Source organism: Scaptodrosophila lebanonensis, unplaced genomic scaffold (assembly GCF_003285725.1).
Source record: "Scaptodrosophila lebanonensis strain 11010-0011.00,11010-0021.00 unplaced genomic scaffold, SlebRS2 tig00000085-arrow-pilon, whole genome shotgun sequence".
In the NCBI taxonomy this organism is placed as follows: Eukaryota; Metazoa; Arthropoda; class Insecta; order Diptera; family Drosophilidae; genus Scaptodrosophila; species Scaptodrosophila lebanonensis.
In genome coordinates this window covers 4,108,735-4,125,685 of record NW_022060564.1, presented here as the reverse complement: position 1 = coordinate 4,125,685, position 16,951 = coordinate 4,108,735, and the positions used below count along the sequence as shown (strand labels likewise).

Sequence of the window (16,951 nt, the reverse complement as noted above, 5' to 3'; positions counted from 1 at the left end):
AGCCTGTTCATTATTTTTCATAAATTATTTTAATTACTAATGGAACTACACTTCTCAACATGAAATTGATTTTGTAGTACCTTGTTTCCTTCTTCTTTCATACAACCGATATCATAGTGTCGAAAAATAATATAATGGTTATATGGGCTTCGAAAGAAGTTGTATAAATGTGAATAAATTTTGTAATATTTTTATAGCCTGTACCCAGAGGGTGAAAGGCTATACTAGTTTAATATTTATTGCATACGAGTATACTAAGTATATTAAATATTATATTTTGAATTGATATTAAATCTGATATACCGCCAAGTGAATTTCAATATTACAATAATACAACATTTGTTTTGGCTTTCTAACTTGATGAGTGGCGAAATATCATAGGTTTTTAGATGGTAACCAGTTTTATTATCGAGTTATTAGAGGACCGACAGAGGTGGAAGTTAACTTATGAGTCGGTACGTTTTTTATTACAATTAAATAGTTAAACGAGAAATTATTGCTTAAAGAAATTTTGATGTATGGAGGTGGCTTAAATCCAATAAATCATGGGGCTGGGATGCCATGCAACTTATAAACCCATAATAAACCAACTAGAAAAACTTCCGAAGCTCAATTTATGCAGTTTACTTTGCCCATTACCAACCAGCCAGGCCCCGCAAGATCAGCATTACATAGAACCAAACCAACCAAACCATCCAAAGTAGGACAGAATGAGGGGAAATTCTTAAGTAAGCCTGCAGCATTGGTTACCAATAAATTCGTCAATATATCCGCGATGATAACGTCATGAAAATTATCATCGAAACTGTCACTGTCGATTAAACTTAAGGCTTTTTCATTTAACTCCCACAACTGTTATTTTAGTCTAAAAAATCCATAATTTATGAGTATTTCAAAGAAAATCCTAGAATATATAAGTCATATATATCAGCTAGTAGCTGTTGAACTATCATCTTCATTATGAAGAGTGAGCTGTAAAAGGCTTATATTTTTAATGAAAAATGATAACAATACCGAAGTGCTTGTATTTATAGCCCGTGATTTATTACCTCTGCTTTCCCGTTCTGTTATAGCTGAGCCGCAATAATTCAATAAATATAAATGGAGCTCTCATGGCAGTGCGAACTTCGTCACTGTTCTATGGCTCTGACAGTTGCCAGCTTTTATACCAAGTTTTCGCAAGATTTTGATAACAATTCTGGTGAAACTAAGGTGCTCATAACCTTCCGCTTTGCTTTTTATTTGATAGGAGAATTTTAGATGTTTTATACCCTACTCAAGGGTGTTTAGCGGTTGTTCTCTAAGCAGTTGTCGTATATTTTTTTTTATCAATTTTCAACAACTTTCCCACCGAACTTTATGTACAAGTTGCAATAACGAATTAATTATCGTATTTCTGCAGAATTATTAAATTTAAATAAAATTAGAGAAGAGATTTTTGAATTATAAATAGAATGAAACTCTAGAATATTCAACTTGTAGTCATCCTAAATTAAATATTTTGTATTGACCTGAGCGATAATCCTTTCTTGCCGGGGTTGCCTAAATTGAACTTGCAAAAATACACACTTTCAAAAACATAATTAATTTAAGAAACATTTTCTAGATATCGGTAGGAAATGCAATTCATAAATAAGGTATTACCTTGAGCCCCAAAAGAGTGAAGGGTACACTTAAAAGATGAAGTGCCAAATATCTGCGAAAGATAGAACAAGGCGTGGCAGATAGAACGGTTCAGACGAACCGATAAAGATATATATGTATATAGATATATACGCCCTTCTGTATAAGCATTGAAAAATTTCGAGCCATAACAATAGGGGATAGCGAACTGACCGATCGGTGGCAAAATTTAACTTGAATACATTTTGTTGGCTATAAAATTTGGTTATGGAGTTTCTTATATAATCTAAAGCTCCATAACTTGGCGCACAATAAAAATGAAAAAGAAATGATATTAATTTAGTACAGGGTATACCAAAATCGGAATAACACAACATTTTACTTATTAGAAGCTATATGTTTATTAAATGTTGCATTATACCCCTTTATAATATCATTGATTTCTCAAAAACCGTTATCATTATGGAAGAATTGTAGTTCCAACTGTCATACTTGAAGCATATTCTAAAGTTTTTGATTGCATTCTACATTTAAAATTTTGTTTCATTTGAAGAAACTATATCACTCTTAATAACAATATTAATAATTGAAGCCTTTAGTAAAGTCAAGCATGTTCGGTATTAATAGTTCTATCGTCAACATATTCTAAAGTTTTTGATTGCATTCTAAAAATTTACCAAATTCCAAATTCAAGTATTGCTATCGGTCTCGAAACATTTAACTGTCTATTTTATTTGAAGAGTCATATAGTTTCACTCTTAATAACAATATTAAATTATAATTGCAAGACAACGAATTTTCTCACATAAAAATATGAACATCAATGGAAGACACATCAACCAAATCTGGCACAATGAGTTTATTCTATTTGTGCGTTCTTTTTTTGCTCCGAGTGTAAAATGTAGTACCTATGTATATACATTCTTATGTATAGTATGTAAAGGCAGCGATTGCAAAAGAGACAAACCAATCAAAATCTCAAATAAAAAAATATGTAACCCTGCGAAGCGAAGCTCATTAGCTGACACAACTGGCGCTGCAGCCGCTGCAGCCGCAGATAACGAAAGACAATCCCAAACAAGCCACTTAATTTAAATGTTCACTTCGCGCTGTGCGTGTGGGGCCAAAGTATTTTGTCTTCTGGTCGTTGTTTTTTCACTCGACATGCCAAGATTTATTTTCGGTATTCCACGGGCGGCTAAAAACGCGCTGTCAGCGCAGCAGTTGCTCCCATCCGTTCACGTCCCATGCCACGAATAAGACGATGCCTGCGACGACGACTACGACGACGACAGAGTGGAAGGCGACGGCAACATTAGCGTCTGTCTGTGGTGGTCTTACGACAGCTCTGGCGGGGAATGGCGGCCACCACACCATGGACCCACGTTGAGTTCTCATTGCACTTGACACTTAAATTGATACTCGCGCGTGTGTCTTGAGCGCCGACACGAAAACCGAGGAGATGAGGACGGCAGAGACGATGATCGTGCTGTGCCCGCCCCACATTAATTAGGCAAAATATTGACATGTTGACGTGTGGGGGTATTGATTTATGTCTGTGGTAGTACACTGTGTATGGGTGCTCCATTTTATTTGACTATTTCTGAGTGTGATATGAGATGCGATGCATTAGGTAGATAGGTGTGTGTGGTTGTGAGTGTGTTGCTTTGGGGTTTTGGAACATTTCAAACATTTTGAATATATATTTTGGACTTGGCGTTGTCGTTCGAATTGACTTTCAACGCCGCAAACAGCTTTGGAAGGGGATGAGACGCAGCATCAACTGCAGGAGTGCAGTGCTCCAGCGGCAGGTGCTGCCTAAAAATTGGACAGAGCTTCAATTCTGAGGGCGTTGCTATGCAAAGGCCATACCATAGTCGGGTTTGCTGCAGCTCCAATCGACCTGCTCATCATCGTATTTGTTGCTGGTCGCAGCTTTAATCTGACCAGATGTGGAACTCAGCGTCTTACATGCTACTAAATCCTTCTCGCTATCCTCATTTTTTACGATCGGTATGCCAGCACCCTCTGAACTCTCTAGTGTGCCGCAGCTGGAATTGGATTTACTGCTGCTATTGGAGTGAAGCTCTGTTGCCTCCGCTTGCTGCGGCTCCTCAAAGATATTTAACTGGTACAAGGACTGGTCTTCGTACTGATTCAAGGATATCTCTTCAAAATGATTCAGTTCTGCAGCTGATGCGACGTTCGTTTGATTCTGATCTAGTGGTAGCCACATCTGTAGGCTCAGTTGAGAGACATCCTCTAGTGAACTCATTCGTTCCACTTGTGGAATATCGTTTATGGAGACGCATTGGGTGACTTCCGTTTCGTCGGGACTACGGATGGTGGTTTGTGTAGGCTTTGGGCTTACTTCCTCTTGAATGGGGGGCAGGCCCATCATCAACATTTGCTCCTTTAGCATTTCTTCTTGCCTCGTTGCCTCTTCCTCATCCTCCGTTTGGGCTTCCCCAACATGACTGCAACTCTCACCCGACATTTTCAGGAGCAACAGCGAGCACTGCAGCATTTTGTTCTCATCAATGAGCTGCTCATACCCCTTCAACAGCTTCTGAACATCGACTCCAATGAGTTCTTCAGGCGTGGGCAACTCATTGAACTGCCGGGATGTTTTCCGTAGATCCTCGAAACGTTGTATCAACAACTTAATGTTGCCCATGCGCTCCAGTTCGCGTACATCAATGGGCTGCGTCGATCTGGCCCTCACATTGACGCCAGAAGCATTCGCTTCGATTCCCCGCATCATCTCTGCGGTCTGCTGTATGAAGGACTCCTGACGTGCCCGCAGTTCTCGGAGTCGCTGCTTCAGCTCGTCCAAATAGGCCAATTGCTGAGGAGTGTTCAGCTTGATGTCCATACTGTCTGCATGCGTATAATTTTGGTGCCAGTCCAAAAAAGATTGGATGTTGTGAGTGTCAGACACTGCTGTGAACGTGTGCCAACATTGATTGGTTCTATTTTGCGACGATGACTGTGTTTGGGTTAAGAGACTAATGCCTAAAATCGGTGTGTGTGTGTAAATTTTGAATGAGAATGTGTTTGATTGACGCCAACAAGTTGACTATGAAACCTGACATTAAAAAGTTTCATGTAAGGCCAGCAAACAAAACTGGGAATCTGGGAGAGAATTTATTGATTAACACTTTAGTGTCGTTGTGCAAAGGAAAGTTCCTTCATACAATAGTAACAAAGTTCAGAAGCTATGATAGCTATATTATATATGAAGCCGAAGTCGATAAAACTTCAGATAGTACTTATTGTGAAATCGGTTAAGTTTTGTGATGAGAGTATTTAAAAGAAAACTATGAACATATAATTTTAATCAGCTTAAAAACTTAATTCAAATGTCGGTAGATCGTTATAGACATGTCGCTTTTTCGATCTTATCGCTCAACACTCTATCCACCCATTAGTCTCTTCGTCTTTAATGAGTTTTTGGATAAAAGCGTCAAAATTGCATCTGGATTCAACAACATCGGCGCCGATAAATTATTTCAGTTCACCCTCACTTTCCCGCCTAAGACAATTCTTCCTAAAAAACACAATTTTAAGAAAATTATAGCCATAGTTGTAATCTCTGTTAGATCAGATGGGGCGCGACTGTAACATTTTACTCGTTAATCCAATACTGGTTAAGATATCTTAATAAGCACAACAAACACATTCTTGTACATACATCCTTTACGTGCCTCTCCTATCGCCACAGTCCTGTAATTACAATAAACTTTGGTGCACCAATACGACCTTTGGCAGCTCTACAATATAATAAAACGATTTTGATCAAACTCTGGTTACGATATCTTTAGAAACAACAAAGTTAGTAGAATAGATAGCGTGATTCTTGCACTGATCTGTCCTTTATAAAATAATAAAACTAAATACGATTTGCAATGAACTTGCGCTTCTAATACGGAGAGTAAGAGTCTAGATTACAAGTTGAAAGTCGCTCGGGTATGTCCATATCGCTTTTAAACTTTCGTAGAGAACTTGAAATAAGCTGAACAGCACTAAATAAGAATTCAATCAAATATACAAGTATGCACGAATATATAACAGCATATGCAGGAGTTCTATAGCCAAAAAAAAGTGTTTTTGAATTAAATTCCCCCACCTTTTTGGTGTCTACAATAAAATGTCGGTTAACTAGTGTTATTAATTGTGGCTCGCCATAAGTTTCTGTTTAGTGAAAAGTGCGGCAGCGCGCTGCCACAAAATTACCTTATTGCCTATTGCCTTTTATGAGCTCGAAATTGAGATATCGGCGAAACGGCAACACGGCCAACACGGCAACCGGCCAACTGTTAAAACCAAGTGAGTTGTAACACAACTGTCTACAGCGAATCGCGCGAACAATGGCGATTTTTGTCGGCGGTATACACCCATATTTATTTTTTATACTCTTTCGCGTTCAGCCTCTCCACTGTTTCGATGTTGTTGTCGATGTGGTGGGTGGGTGGAGTAGTTAGGAATTTCACAAAGCTGCTTGCTTAAGCCAAAAAAAAAAAAAACAAAAAAAAAACTAAAACGTGCCGCTGCTGCCGGCCACAGCTGCACCAACGATGGCTGTTGATTTCACCTGAGGTGAGTTTGCAGCATCGTGGTACCGTCTTGGTCGTCTTGGTCTTGGAGTCTTGGGCTCCGTCCATCCGTACATTGTCCACATGCAATTGTTGTTTCATATTTTAATGCCTTTTTGAGTTGGTAGGCGTGCTACGACACGATTTTCGATCCCGATAAGCTGTTATTTTTATGGGCAGGCGCATTGGTGGCGGTTGTCTCACCAACTCCGACTCCGACTCCGACGACTCCAACTTCGACTTCAGCTCTCTGTGTAGGACGCGGCTGCTGACTTAAAGAAGTTAAAATTATTACACCGCAATTGTCTTGATCGTTGATTTATATGCGCTTTTGTTGTCGGCCTTTTTGGCGGGCTTCGGGTGAAATTTGTGTGGCTGCTAATATTTATTGGTGCTGCATTAACTGTACTTGCCCCCCTCAGCCATACAAAGACAGATTTATATTTTTATGTGCAGTCATTAGGCAATTTTTTCTAAAAGCTTCTTCATACTGCAACCTTAGATTTATCGCTTGTGCAGGAGACATTTCTATAGTTTTGAAAATAATACGAAAAGCGCTTAAAAAACATTTAAAATTCACCCAAGATTTTAGAAAAATTCTTTTCAAAGAATATAGTAAATACTTCATTATTATCATTCCAAGATGTGTCCTTAGATTTATCGCTTGTGAAAGAGTTTTCTATACTTTATAAAATAATACGAAAAGCGCTTTGATATTATTCAAAATTTACCCAAGATTTTAGAAAAAACTTCTTTTCAAAGAATATAGTAAATACTATTACTCATTATTATCATCATTCCAAGATGAAAAATGAAATTTCTTATTAATAAATAAAATCCAAAAGATTTGTGTTCATATATTATGTACGTAATTGAAGTTTTTGGTATAAACAAAAAAATTTATTTGTTAAAAGCTTAGATTTTAAAAAAGGACTTCTTTTCAAAGAATTTAGAATTTTTTAAAATTTGTTTAAAAAGAAAACTGCCTTAAGGTAAGGTAAGGTATAAGCTTGTGTTCAGCTAACCTGCAAAATTCTGGATTAATAATTAAAATATGAAACACGAAAATCAGTACTTGGTTGTTTGATTAAAAACAGCATTATAATTGAAAAATGTACCTTCATTTAAACATGACTAAAATTCGAAAGCTTAATATTAATTTTTGGTAAGTAATTAAAGTTTTCTGTATGAAAATATATCGTTGAATACTTTTTTTAAAAGAAAGAAGATGTAGCTATTATATCGTGGAGGCTTGGAAAAATTTTGTCTGAATGTTCAGTCCGAGTTTCTCATTCCTATTATACATAACTTTATAATATACAATGCTTTCGAGCTTCTACTTTAGCGGCATGCGCACCCCTGTGTCCATCTCATACCCTACTACTTACGTAATGGATTTAGAGTTGTACGAGTGCTCTCTAGAAACCGAGCGCATTGTGCAAGTCGTCATAAATGAATTATTACACGGTCTAGCGGTCCACACAGCAGCAGCGGCAGGGGTCCCACTAACTCTGCCATTGCACAAGACTTGCCAATTGCCCCAAACTTAATGATTTCATCTCTCATTGCATTCAAATTTGTTTGCCGCCAGAAACGGAGGACGAGGAAGAGGCAGCTGCTGCGGCATGCTTCTAGCCACAAAACCCAAACCCAAAACCAAACCCAGACCACAAACCGAAGCCCAAGCCCAGGCCCAAGCCGAAGCCGAAGCCACGACCACAAGCGAGGCATCAGGCAGACTCTGTCCATGTGGGCGTGCGTTCATCATACGCCCCTTGTCCGCTGCCGTCGTCTAGTTGTCGGCTGATAGCGACCGGAGGCCGTCGTCCGCTCGTATAACGAATTTATTATTTATTTCACCTGACAACATAAACAACAGACTCTATAAATTTAGCTAGCAACGCCGCCTGGTCAATCTGCTCTGACCAATAGCCATATACATATACTATACTTATAGCATTCGTGTATTTATGATGGCTGCCAATGCGAACTGTGGCGATGTGTGCTCATATGAAAATGAAATTATTGATGCTATAGTTTGATACTTTTGCCAATATATCAAAGAGTAAATGTGTTGATTGAAATACCGTGCGCAGATTGCTGCTGAAAATTAATGGGCACCACCACGGTAAGCATTCGGAAATGGGGCCCAGTTCCAGTGCCAGCCAAAGAACAACTTCATTATGATGCGCCCAAGACCCAAATTAAACGTGGCAAATAGAAATCAGATGCGGCTCGGCACCAGCATCAAAGTTTATTGGGAAACAACAAAACTTTAACCCAATATCCTGCTTACGGTCATAATTTTTGTGCTGCTTGCAGCCAAAACTAACTCGACGACTGCCTGAATGGCCGTATGGCTGTTTGTCTGTTTGTCTGTTTGGCTGAATGGCTGGCCGGGCTTATTGCACTCTGTCTGCATCGCTGCCGCGTATTTTATTATGAATTGCTCTTAACGATGTTCCATTTTTCATGTGCGCATTCATAAAGTTTTTGTTTTTGTTTTTATTTTTCAGTTTCTTTTTATTGTAGGTAGGGATTGTTTGCATGTTGTGCGGCGGCAAGAAGATTGCAGGAACTGAACCGAAACGAACCGAAGCAAGTGAATAATTGCATCGAGGTGTTGCAAGAGAGAGCTCGGCAAGGATCCGAACAGTGGTACAGTTTTGTGTTTTTGAACAATTTCAAACACTATTCAGAAAACACACAAAACTTTTAGATCGTTTGAGAATTGAACATTTTGTGGTACAGTTTTGTATTCTTTTTTAATTTTCAAACTCTATTCAGAAAACACACAAAACTTTTAGATCGTTTGAGAATTGAACATTTTTTCAGAATAATTTTTTTTATATGATTTACTTAAAAAAATGAAAAAAGTATAAAAATAAATCTTTTTTTAACAATATTTTCACAATAATTTCAATCAGTAAAGATACTCCTTGTAATATTTTTTTTTGTATTTTAGGGGTAGCTCTCTCATTAAATATCTGGCCTTTACAGCTTAAGAACTCTGACAAGTTTTTTTTTAATATTACAGTAATATATAAACATTCTTTGAACTTTTTTCTGCTTAGATTGTTTATAGAATTTCTAAAAATGACTTTATTTATTTAAGTTCTGGTACTTATATTTACATAAGCGCTCCTCATAGGTTTTAAATTTAGTTATATCTGATCAGGCTATTTCAAAAGCTGTTTAATTATGAAATTTTAGTTTAAGTCTCGCATTGTTTTCAAAACACTAAACTGGATTACCCTAAAATCTGAAAATTTATCTCAGTTTTGGTTAGTCGAAGACTTCAACTATAATATCATCCTTTTCTTAAAATTCTTTAAAAATTTGTTCATTGTATTTAAAAGTTCAGTGGTAAATGAAGCTATTATAGACTTTTTCAAAATCCTCTATTTTTTTTAGTTCCGCAGTAGTCGAAACTATTATAAACTTCCTCAAAATCCTCTTTTTTTTTTAAATTCCGCAACATAACCATTTTTTTGTTTTCAATTTTATTTTTTCTTCGTCCATCAAGTTTTTAATTTTCCTAGAGCCTGACTTAGGCACAGTTCATTGAACCGATACGTATATACATTTTCAGTTCAATTTTGAAAGTCCAATAAAGGAAACGGAACTCGGAACTTGTCCGTATACTATATAGTATATTTGCAGATTTTTCTTTCACTCTAGCAATTCCCTTTCAATGCCATTGGGCCATTGCTGAGCATTGGTCGGGCACCGTGGAAGGGTTCGCTTTGCTGTCAAAGGCACAGCGGGTAGTAAAATCGCGGCGAACACAATTGAAAAACGAGCTTAGGGGCTCTCGGGCAGCATAGGGTGGGGTGTGGTGGGGTGGGGTGGGGTGGCGGGAAGTGCAAAGAAACGATGTAGTTGTGAGTGAAGGAGTACGGCAGCAAACACTCCACACTTGTCAGCAGCGGCTCTACTGATTGTGTGACTAGCTGGCTGTTTGGCTGGCTGGTTGGTCCAACCTCAACCTCAGCTCCAACTTCCAATCCAGCTTCAACTTCGTTTTCATAGTCACTGTTCTCGCTCTTTACAGACGACGCCGACCCGGCCACAAGGCACTGACACGGGCACACGGACACACGGACACAGAGACACACAGCCATACAGATACACAGATAGAGACTCACGCTTATGCTCACAAATCATAAATTGCCGCCTTAAAATTTATCTTCAATTTTCGAGACCCCATGTGGTGCTTAGCGAATGGTGTTTTGAAATTTATTGCTGCATTTGCAATAAATATTGTCAGTTGAGTTGAGAGCGGCGGAGTTAAGTGTGTGCTTTGTGTGTGTGTGTCTGTCTGTGTGTGTGTGGGAGAGCGCGACGGGAAAGAGAGATGCCGATGTCCCCCTTGGAGCTGCTGCTGCTGAAGCTGCCGCTCTTTGTATGATTGCCGCTGTTACGCCTCTGCCTCCGCCTCGAACGCTGGCCGGCCTTTGGTCCCCAAACCGACAGCTCTGCATTGTTTATTGTTTTCGTGCATATTAATGTGCGTTGATTGCGGGTCTGGCGCGGCGGTTTGGGGGCATCGGCGTGGCAGTTAGCAGCTGCCGCTAAAGCCAGCCCCCTTCCACTTCTCCTCATCCTCTTTCTCCTCCTCTGGCACAACTCTAAGCCGACAACCTCTCTCGACTCTGCCGACTCAGTTGTTAATTTACAATCCGAGAAATTGATTGCTGCAAGTGTTGCACTGTTGTTGTTGGTGTTGTTGTTGGTGTTGATAGCGAGAAAGAGAGATTTGTGGGGTGTGTCCTTTATTTGGTTGGTTAATTGTGGTTTGCATGTTAGTTAGTTGGTTCATCGTGAATATTTATTAGCTACCATATTGGGGCACTTTAATTGGCTGTGATATGTATATAAATATTATCATGATTAGCTGGTATCGGGGTTAAATGAAAGCAGTCCTGATAAATGGCCCTTATAATTATGCAATTTATAAACGACGAAACCACTACAATTATTAATTTCTCGCAACAAACCCATTTGCTTATTAAAAGAGAGAGTTTATTTAACGCTGATTATGTATCAGTAACATAGAAGACATAATATGCTCAATAGATACTAATTATGTATAATCCTTCAATTTAGTAAGTAGGGGGTAAACTTAATGTTCATTGCGAAGGTTTACAATTGCCACTTAATTGGGAATTTTTGATTTGGCACACTTTTTTTTAGAAATCCTATTGGGCTTTGTATCTGTCTTGAATATTATAAAAAGTAGTCTAATTAAAATTTTGTTGGTGTACTTGGTGTAATAGTACCTTATATCTTTATTATTGTGTAAATAGTCTTTCTCTACTTGCTTTATTTAAAAGATTTCTTATGAATTCTGTACTTAAATAGTATAATTTACGGAATATGGTAAGGGCATAGATCCAACAGTTCATGGCTGTAGACTTGCTCATCAAACTGGAATATAATTTGAATACGAAGACTTTGGAACCATCTGTGGTTCAATAATTAGTCCCACTTGATTGAACAATATGAAAAGGAATATACAAACAAACAATATGGTGTTTTTCGCATTCCCTCCTATATTCTAATTTTAGTCTTCAAATAAATGCTTTTCTACTGCCGGAAAGCAGAACTCGTACATTTGTATTTGGAACTGTAGCAGGAAAAAGCATTTTGCTATGACACCATGACACCAGTCCGGGCCATCACCCATCAAGCAAAACATGATGTATGAGTGCTTGATTACAGGCGTGTCACATTTGGAGCAGCCTCTGCCACAGCTCGAGCCACACACGAACTAACTTGCAATAACTAATTCAATATAGCCATGTATGTGTGCGTCTATACATTGGAATACCGTCCAAGAATGTCAGGCCACATTGCAGCAGCTATCAATCAATTCGCACCAGCAAAAAGTATAGTACCTTTAACTCTCTCGCCATATCCATAGCCATATCCATGGCCATGCACACAAACACTTCCTGTCGCCACAATTTGTTTGCGTTGCTGTCAAGAGCGATGAGGCTCGCACTCGCACTCACACTCACACTCACATTCCCATTCCCATTACTATTCCCAGTCCCAATCTCAATCCCACTCGTCCAACCATGTGACAGGCATCAGTAGGGCTGAGCTCATCAATCTAGTGTCAGCCTAAACAAAATGCAATATGTTCACGTAGTGGTGCTGTTGCTGTGGTCTGAGTTTTTGTGGACCTTCGGTTTGTTTGCCAAAAAATGAATAAATAAATAAAAAGTTTTCAAAAAAAAAAAAAAAAAGTGAAAAGGAAAATATTAAAGTGGGTTTCTGCAGCAGTAGGAGCGACAAGCCCAAAAAACCACGAAATATAACAAACAAAAATTTAGAACTCATGCTCTCGAACCCTTTTGTGATGATGATGGCCTATAACCATAACCACAAGCAGTAAATATTGGGAAAAAAAAATTAGAAAATATGTGTTGACAGCCGTCATCAATCAAGCGACACAACTTCTGACATGTCAAATGAACGAGCGAGCGCATAAATTACAACACAACAACACGATACACTCGAACACTGGACTGGAATGGGGTAGGGGACCCCTACACATAGAGAAATTATTTTCACAATCTACTCGTAGAGGCAAAAAGGGTTCGTGAATTATTTCAAAATTAAATTCAGATCAATGGCAGTATATTTTGGATTACTAATAGCAATGCTTGCTCGTTATCTTGTGAGGAATTGAGAATCGAAATATGAAATAGTTGTTTTTTTTTTGGCTTAAAAAAGAAAATAATTCTTTTTTAAATGTCATTCTTGACTATCGTACTATAATTAAACGCTAAGGGTCTTCATCATAAAGAAGTTCGCCCACAAAATATTTTACTTAAATAAGATCGCAAAGAAATATCAATAATTTTTATAGAATGTATAATTTTCAGGAATCCTCTTGAATATTAATAAAACCTTTCAATACCTTTTTGTATCTGTAGGAAAAAGACTCTTCACCATAATACGATAACATACATCTGCTAGCTGTACTCCCTTTCTCCCTATCTTACCGATAAGAACATCTCCTTATCGGTTTTTGCAGCGGGTAAAAGTATTTTCATTGGACAAATTCATAGTAATAATATTTAATAATATATCATTTTGATGGGTTTGTAACTGATTTCTGCAGACAAAAAGTGTTTAACACGCTAGAAGTATATGAAAAATCTGTTGACATATTAAACAGCATGGGTGAAGAAAAGACCAACAGTTCCAATGAAGAACCTGTTTAAAAAACAAGTGTCCTTCAGAAATTCAACGACTGTCTAAAATGGGGACCACAGGTAACTACTTTATACTTAGTTTTTAATACAAATTTATTTATTTATTTATTTATTTATTAAATGTTCCTATGCGATGTGAAATCGACATACGAACAGAATGCAAATTAAAATTCCTTATTATATTGAATCTATTATATTGGATCTATTATTATATGCACTTTTGGACAAAAATTGTACAAAGATGACAATATTCCTATACTAAGATACTTAAAAGCAGCTTTAAGATAATGCAAATGTTTTCCCATTTCCATAAAAGAAAGCCATTGAAGAACAGACGTATCGTTAGCTTTTCTTTATGCCAAAATACCCTTTTCTAACTAGGGTTAATTAGGGATCTGTTTAAACTGTAGAGTAGAAAAAAAAAATTGAATTTTTTGGAAAGTAAAAACTTGTGTTTCAACTATTTCGTTGAGTGTATGAGCCCACAGAGCAGATATTGAGAACAAAATGCCACAATAAGTTGTTATTGTTGCTGCTGTTGTTGTTGTCGGTCGTTGTCTGTTGATGTTGCCTTGCGTGCAGTAGCAACAAAAATGTCAAACGGCAGCAATTCGAAAATCAATTTCACCTCACACACACACGCACGCACGCACACAGATAGATGGAGAGCCTGAAACTGAGACAGCCGCCTCCTCGAACCAGGAATCGACGTCGGCATCGACTCTGGCATGTTAAATGTCATTACATTCAGATAAGATTGATAAGAGTAAACGTTTTTGCGTGTTGTTTACGTGAGTTCTACCAAAATGAGTCATGCGTTTTTCCTCGCACATTGGCAACATGGGCTCATTTAATCATTCAAACACTCAGCCAGTCAATCAGTCACTCAGCGAGGCAGTTTGTCTGGGCTGGGGCGGGGGCTAGCCCTGCTGCTGCGCCTGCTGACAGGCATTTTCACTTAAAACAAAAGCAACTTTTGCGACTCGAAAAAAAAAACGTTGCTTAATTTATCCAAAATGATAAACGAGCTGCTCGGCTGACAATCTAGCATTGATTTGGGCCTTGGATGTAGCCGAGTGTTGGCAGAACGCAATTAATAAAAGTACAGAAGCACTTCAACGACAAACAATGGCCCATAATATCTATAACTTGCTGGTATAAGTGATTGTTTGATTTGGTGCCAAGTGCTGTGACCATTGCGCAAAATAAATTGTTTTTCCGGCAAATTTTATTCCAACTTGTTTTCATTAAGCGTAAGAGAAAGATTTTGAGATTACGAGCTGCTAAGCTGTTCTACTATAGTACGAGTACTAGAAAATAAGTCAAATTGATTTAATATTTAAATTATTTCAGCTTGTTATAAAAATATTTTTAAATTTGTATTTTTTTTTTTTTTTTGCTAATAGCTGTTCTTACTCAGAACTTTTAAGGCACTACTAAAAATGATTTTAAATGCCAGAGTATCTAAGATAAACAATCAAACAATTTTAATAATTTTCGAACATTTTGTAAGTATTTTAGAAGCAAGAAGATTATTTTGTAAACCGCTGATTTGGGAAAACAAGATAAGTAAAATAAAGCCACATTTATGACTAAACTATGAACAGTTTTAAAATAAAATATTTGAGCTCAATTAGATTTACCTGATCAAGTTTCACTAAATGTTTTGAATAAAACTCCAATAAACAAATTACCTTGGCTTTTCTCCTCATCAATATGTATTTTAAATAAATTGAGCAATTCAGTTTGAAAAGTCGGCTTATTTGGAGCACAATATTTCAAACTTTGTGTTCATCGCTAAACATCGCTAACTGTTTTTCAAAAAGTGTTCAAGGTAATGGTCTGGAATTAATATTCTGCCCAAGCTTGAAATTAATTGTAAAACATTACGTTTCCGGACACAGCCAACTTCATAACGCTCTGATTTTTTTTCTAATTTGTACTGTCTTATACATTTCTTCTTCTTTGAAAATCTTCCAAATTTATTCAGAACTATGGACAAACCCGTTTATGCACGCGTCATTAAGGTTCTTGGTCGTACCGGCTCCCAGGGCCAATGTACACAGGTGAAGGTGGAGTTCCTTGGCGAACAGAATCGTCAGATCATTCGCAACGTCAAGGGGCCAGTTCGTGAAGGAGACATCTTGACGCTGCTCGAATCTGAGCGTGAGGCAAGGCGCTTGCGCTAGAGCAGATTTTGGTTCATGTTAATGGAACTACCAAGAAATGTGTACGGACCTCCAAGTTCTAAAGACAAATTAATCACAATTATGTACATATCATATCGGTTTCGCCTTGCGACCACTATTTCAAATACAACTCAAGCACTATTCTGACTAGTAACGTATTATCTTTTATTTCTGTCACTGTCCCGATCCAGCTACGCAATGGGACGATCAATATTTCTAGCGAGCTGTGGTTTTTTTAATTCTGATAAGAACCTTTTAACAACTGAAAGCTGGGAAGATATGTATAAAAAGTCTGGCAAAACTTCATTTGAGAAAATTTGTACATTCACCACTAAATTTTACGCACCTTGGAATACAACTACATATTTAAAAACACTTTATGATAAGCAAGGAAATCCAAGTACATTCTAGAGTTATTTTTCTTTGCTGCAGTTTAAATAGGTTTGTGATCTTTTTAAATACTGAATCATTTATCTTTATATGCTTGAGCAACATATAGAATCTAATTGAGTGTTTATCCCGAGGAATTCAATGTTTAATACTTTGATTGAAGACAGTTTTCATATATGTTACGAGCTCCTTTCTTGGATTACTAATGCATTTACAAATAAGATTATCTGAATTTCTTCTTCTAAAACTTCATAAAAAACAAAAAAACACCTTTCGCGATCTAAGAGAAATGCAAAACCATGAGATATGAATACAGCATGGCCAATATCTTTATAAACAATAAAGTATTTCGTACAAAAAATCCTAGCAAATCATTAATGATAAGTTGTCAGTAAAAAATAGATAGATGGATATAAGGTAACATGATTTGGATTCATCGTATATATGAAACGTAACTAACCGTTCTTCATTCCAGGAAAACCTTTTCAGTGAAGGTCGTGCAAATTGAATGTTCATTCAATTAAAGAACACCTAACAACCCAATATTTTACATGCATTGTTGCATATAAGCCCTAAACGTACCTACGCTTGCTATTCTGGCCAAAACGAGTTTTTATCAACATCACTTTTCAAGCAGCTTTCATACGTTTCCTGGTCGCACGTTATCATTTAATGCTTACAGTCATTACTGAAATATCACGTGCAGAGCTTTAACTTATCTGAATTTATTATGACTGCAGAAAAATAACAAAATTGTAAATACAAAAAAAAAAAAACCTAAAGTAATGTATGCGATAAAAACAATTACAAAGTGAATGCTGTTGTTGTTTTTGTTATTTATTTTCATTTGTCTGTGACTGTGACAGATTTCGCTTTTCATTTTGGAGCGGTGTGTTGGCAGTGACAAATCCTTTACCGTTATTTG

At 37.3% G+C, this 16,951-nt stretch overlaps 2 protein-coding genes across 2 annotated transcripts; one reads left to right on the top strand and one right to left on the bottom strand.

Annotated features, from left to right (window-relative positions):
* Positions 1-3,188: 3,188 nt before the first annotated feature.
* On the bottom strand, positions 3,189-4,687 carry LOC115626414. The gene has a single exon (XM_030521781.1). The coding sequence runs from the start codon at positions 4,496-4,498 to the stop codon at positions 3,479-3,481; it is 1,020 nt and encodes a 339-aa protein (XP_030377641.1). The 5' UTR covers positions 4,499-4,687; the 3' UTR covers positions 3,189-3,478.
* Positions 4,688-15,299: 10,612 nt separating this feature from the next.
* LOC115626463 (40S ribosomal protein S28-like) lies at positions 15,300-15,790 on the top strand. Its single transcript, XM_030521845.1, has one exon. The coding sequence runs from the start codon at positions 15,442-15,444 to the stop codon at positions 15,634-15,636; it is 195 nt and encodes a 64-aa protein (XP_030377705.1). The 5' UTR covers positions 15,300-15,441; the 3' UTR covers positions 15,637-15,790.
* Positions 15,791-16,951: the final 1,161 nt, after the last annotated feature.

What these genes read in the sequence shown, in the direction of transcription:
- LOC115626463 (XM_030521845.1), top strand. Translation starts at nt 15,442, where the DNA reads ATGGACAAACCCGTTTATGCACGCGTCATTAAGGTTCTTGGTCGTACC.
- LOC115626414 (XM_030521781.1), bottom strand. Translation starts at nt 4,498, where the DNA reads ATGGACATCAAGCTGAACACTCCTCAGCAATTGGCCTATTTGGACGAG.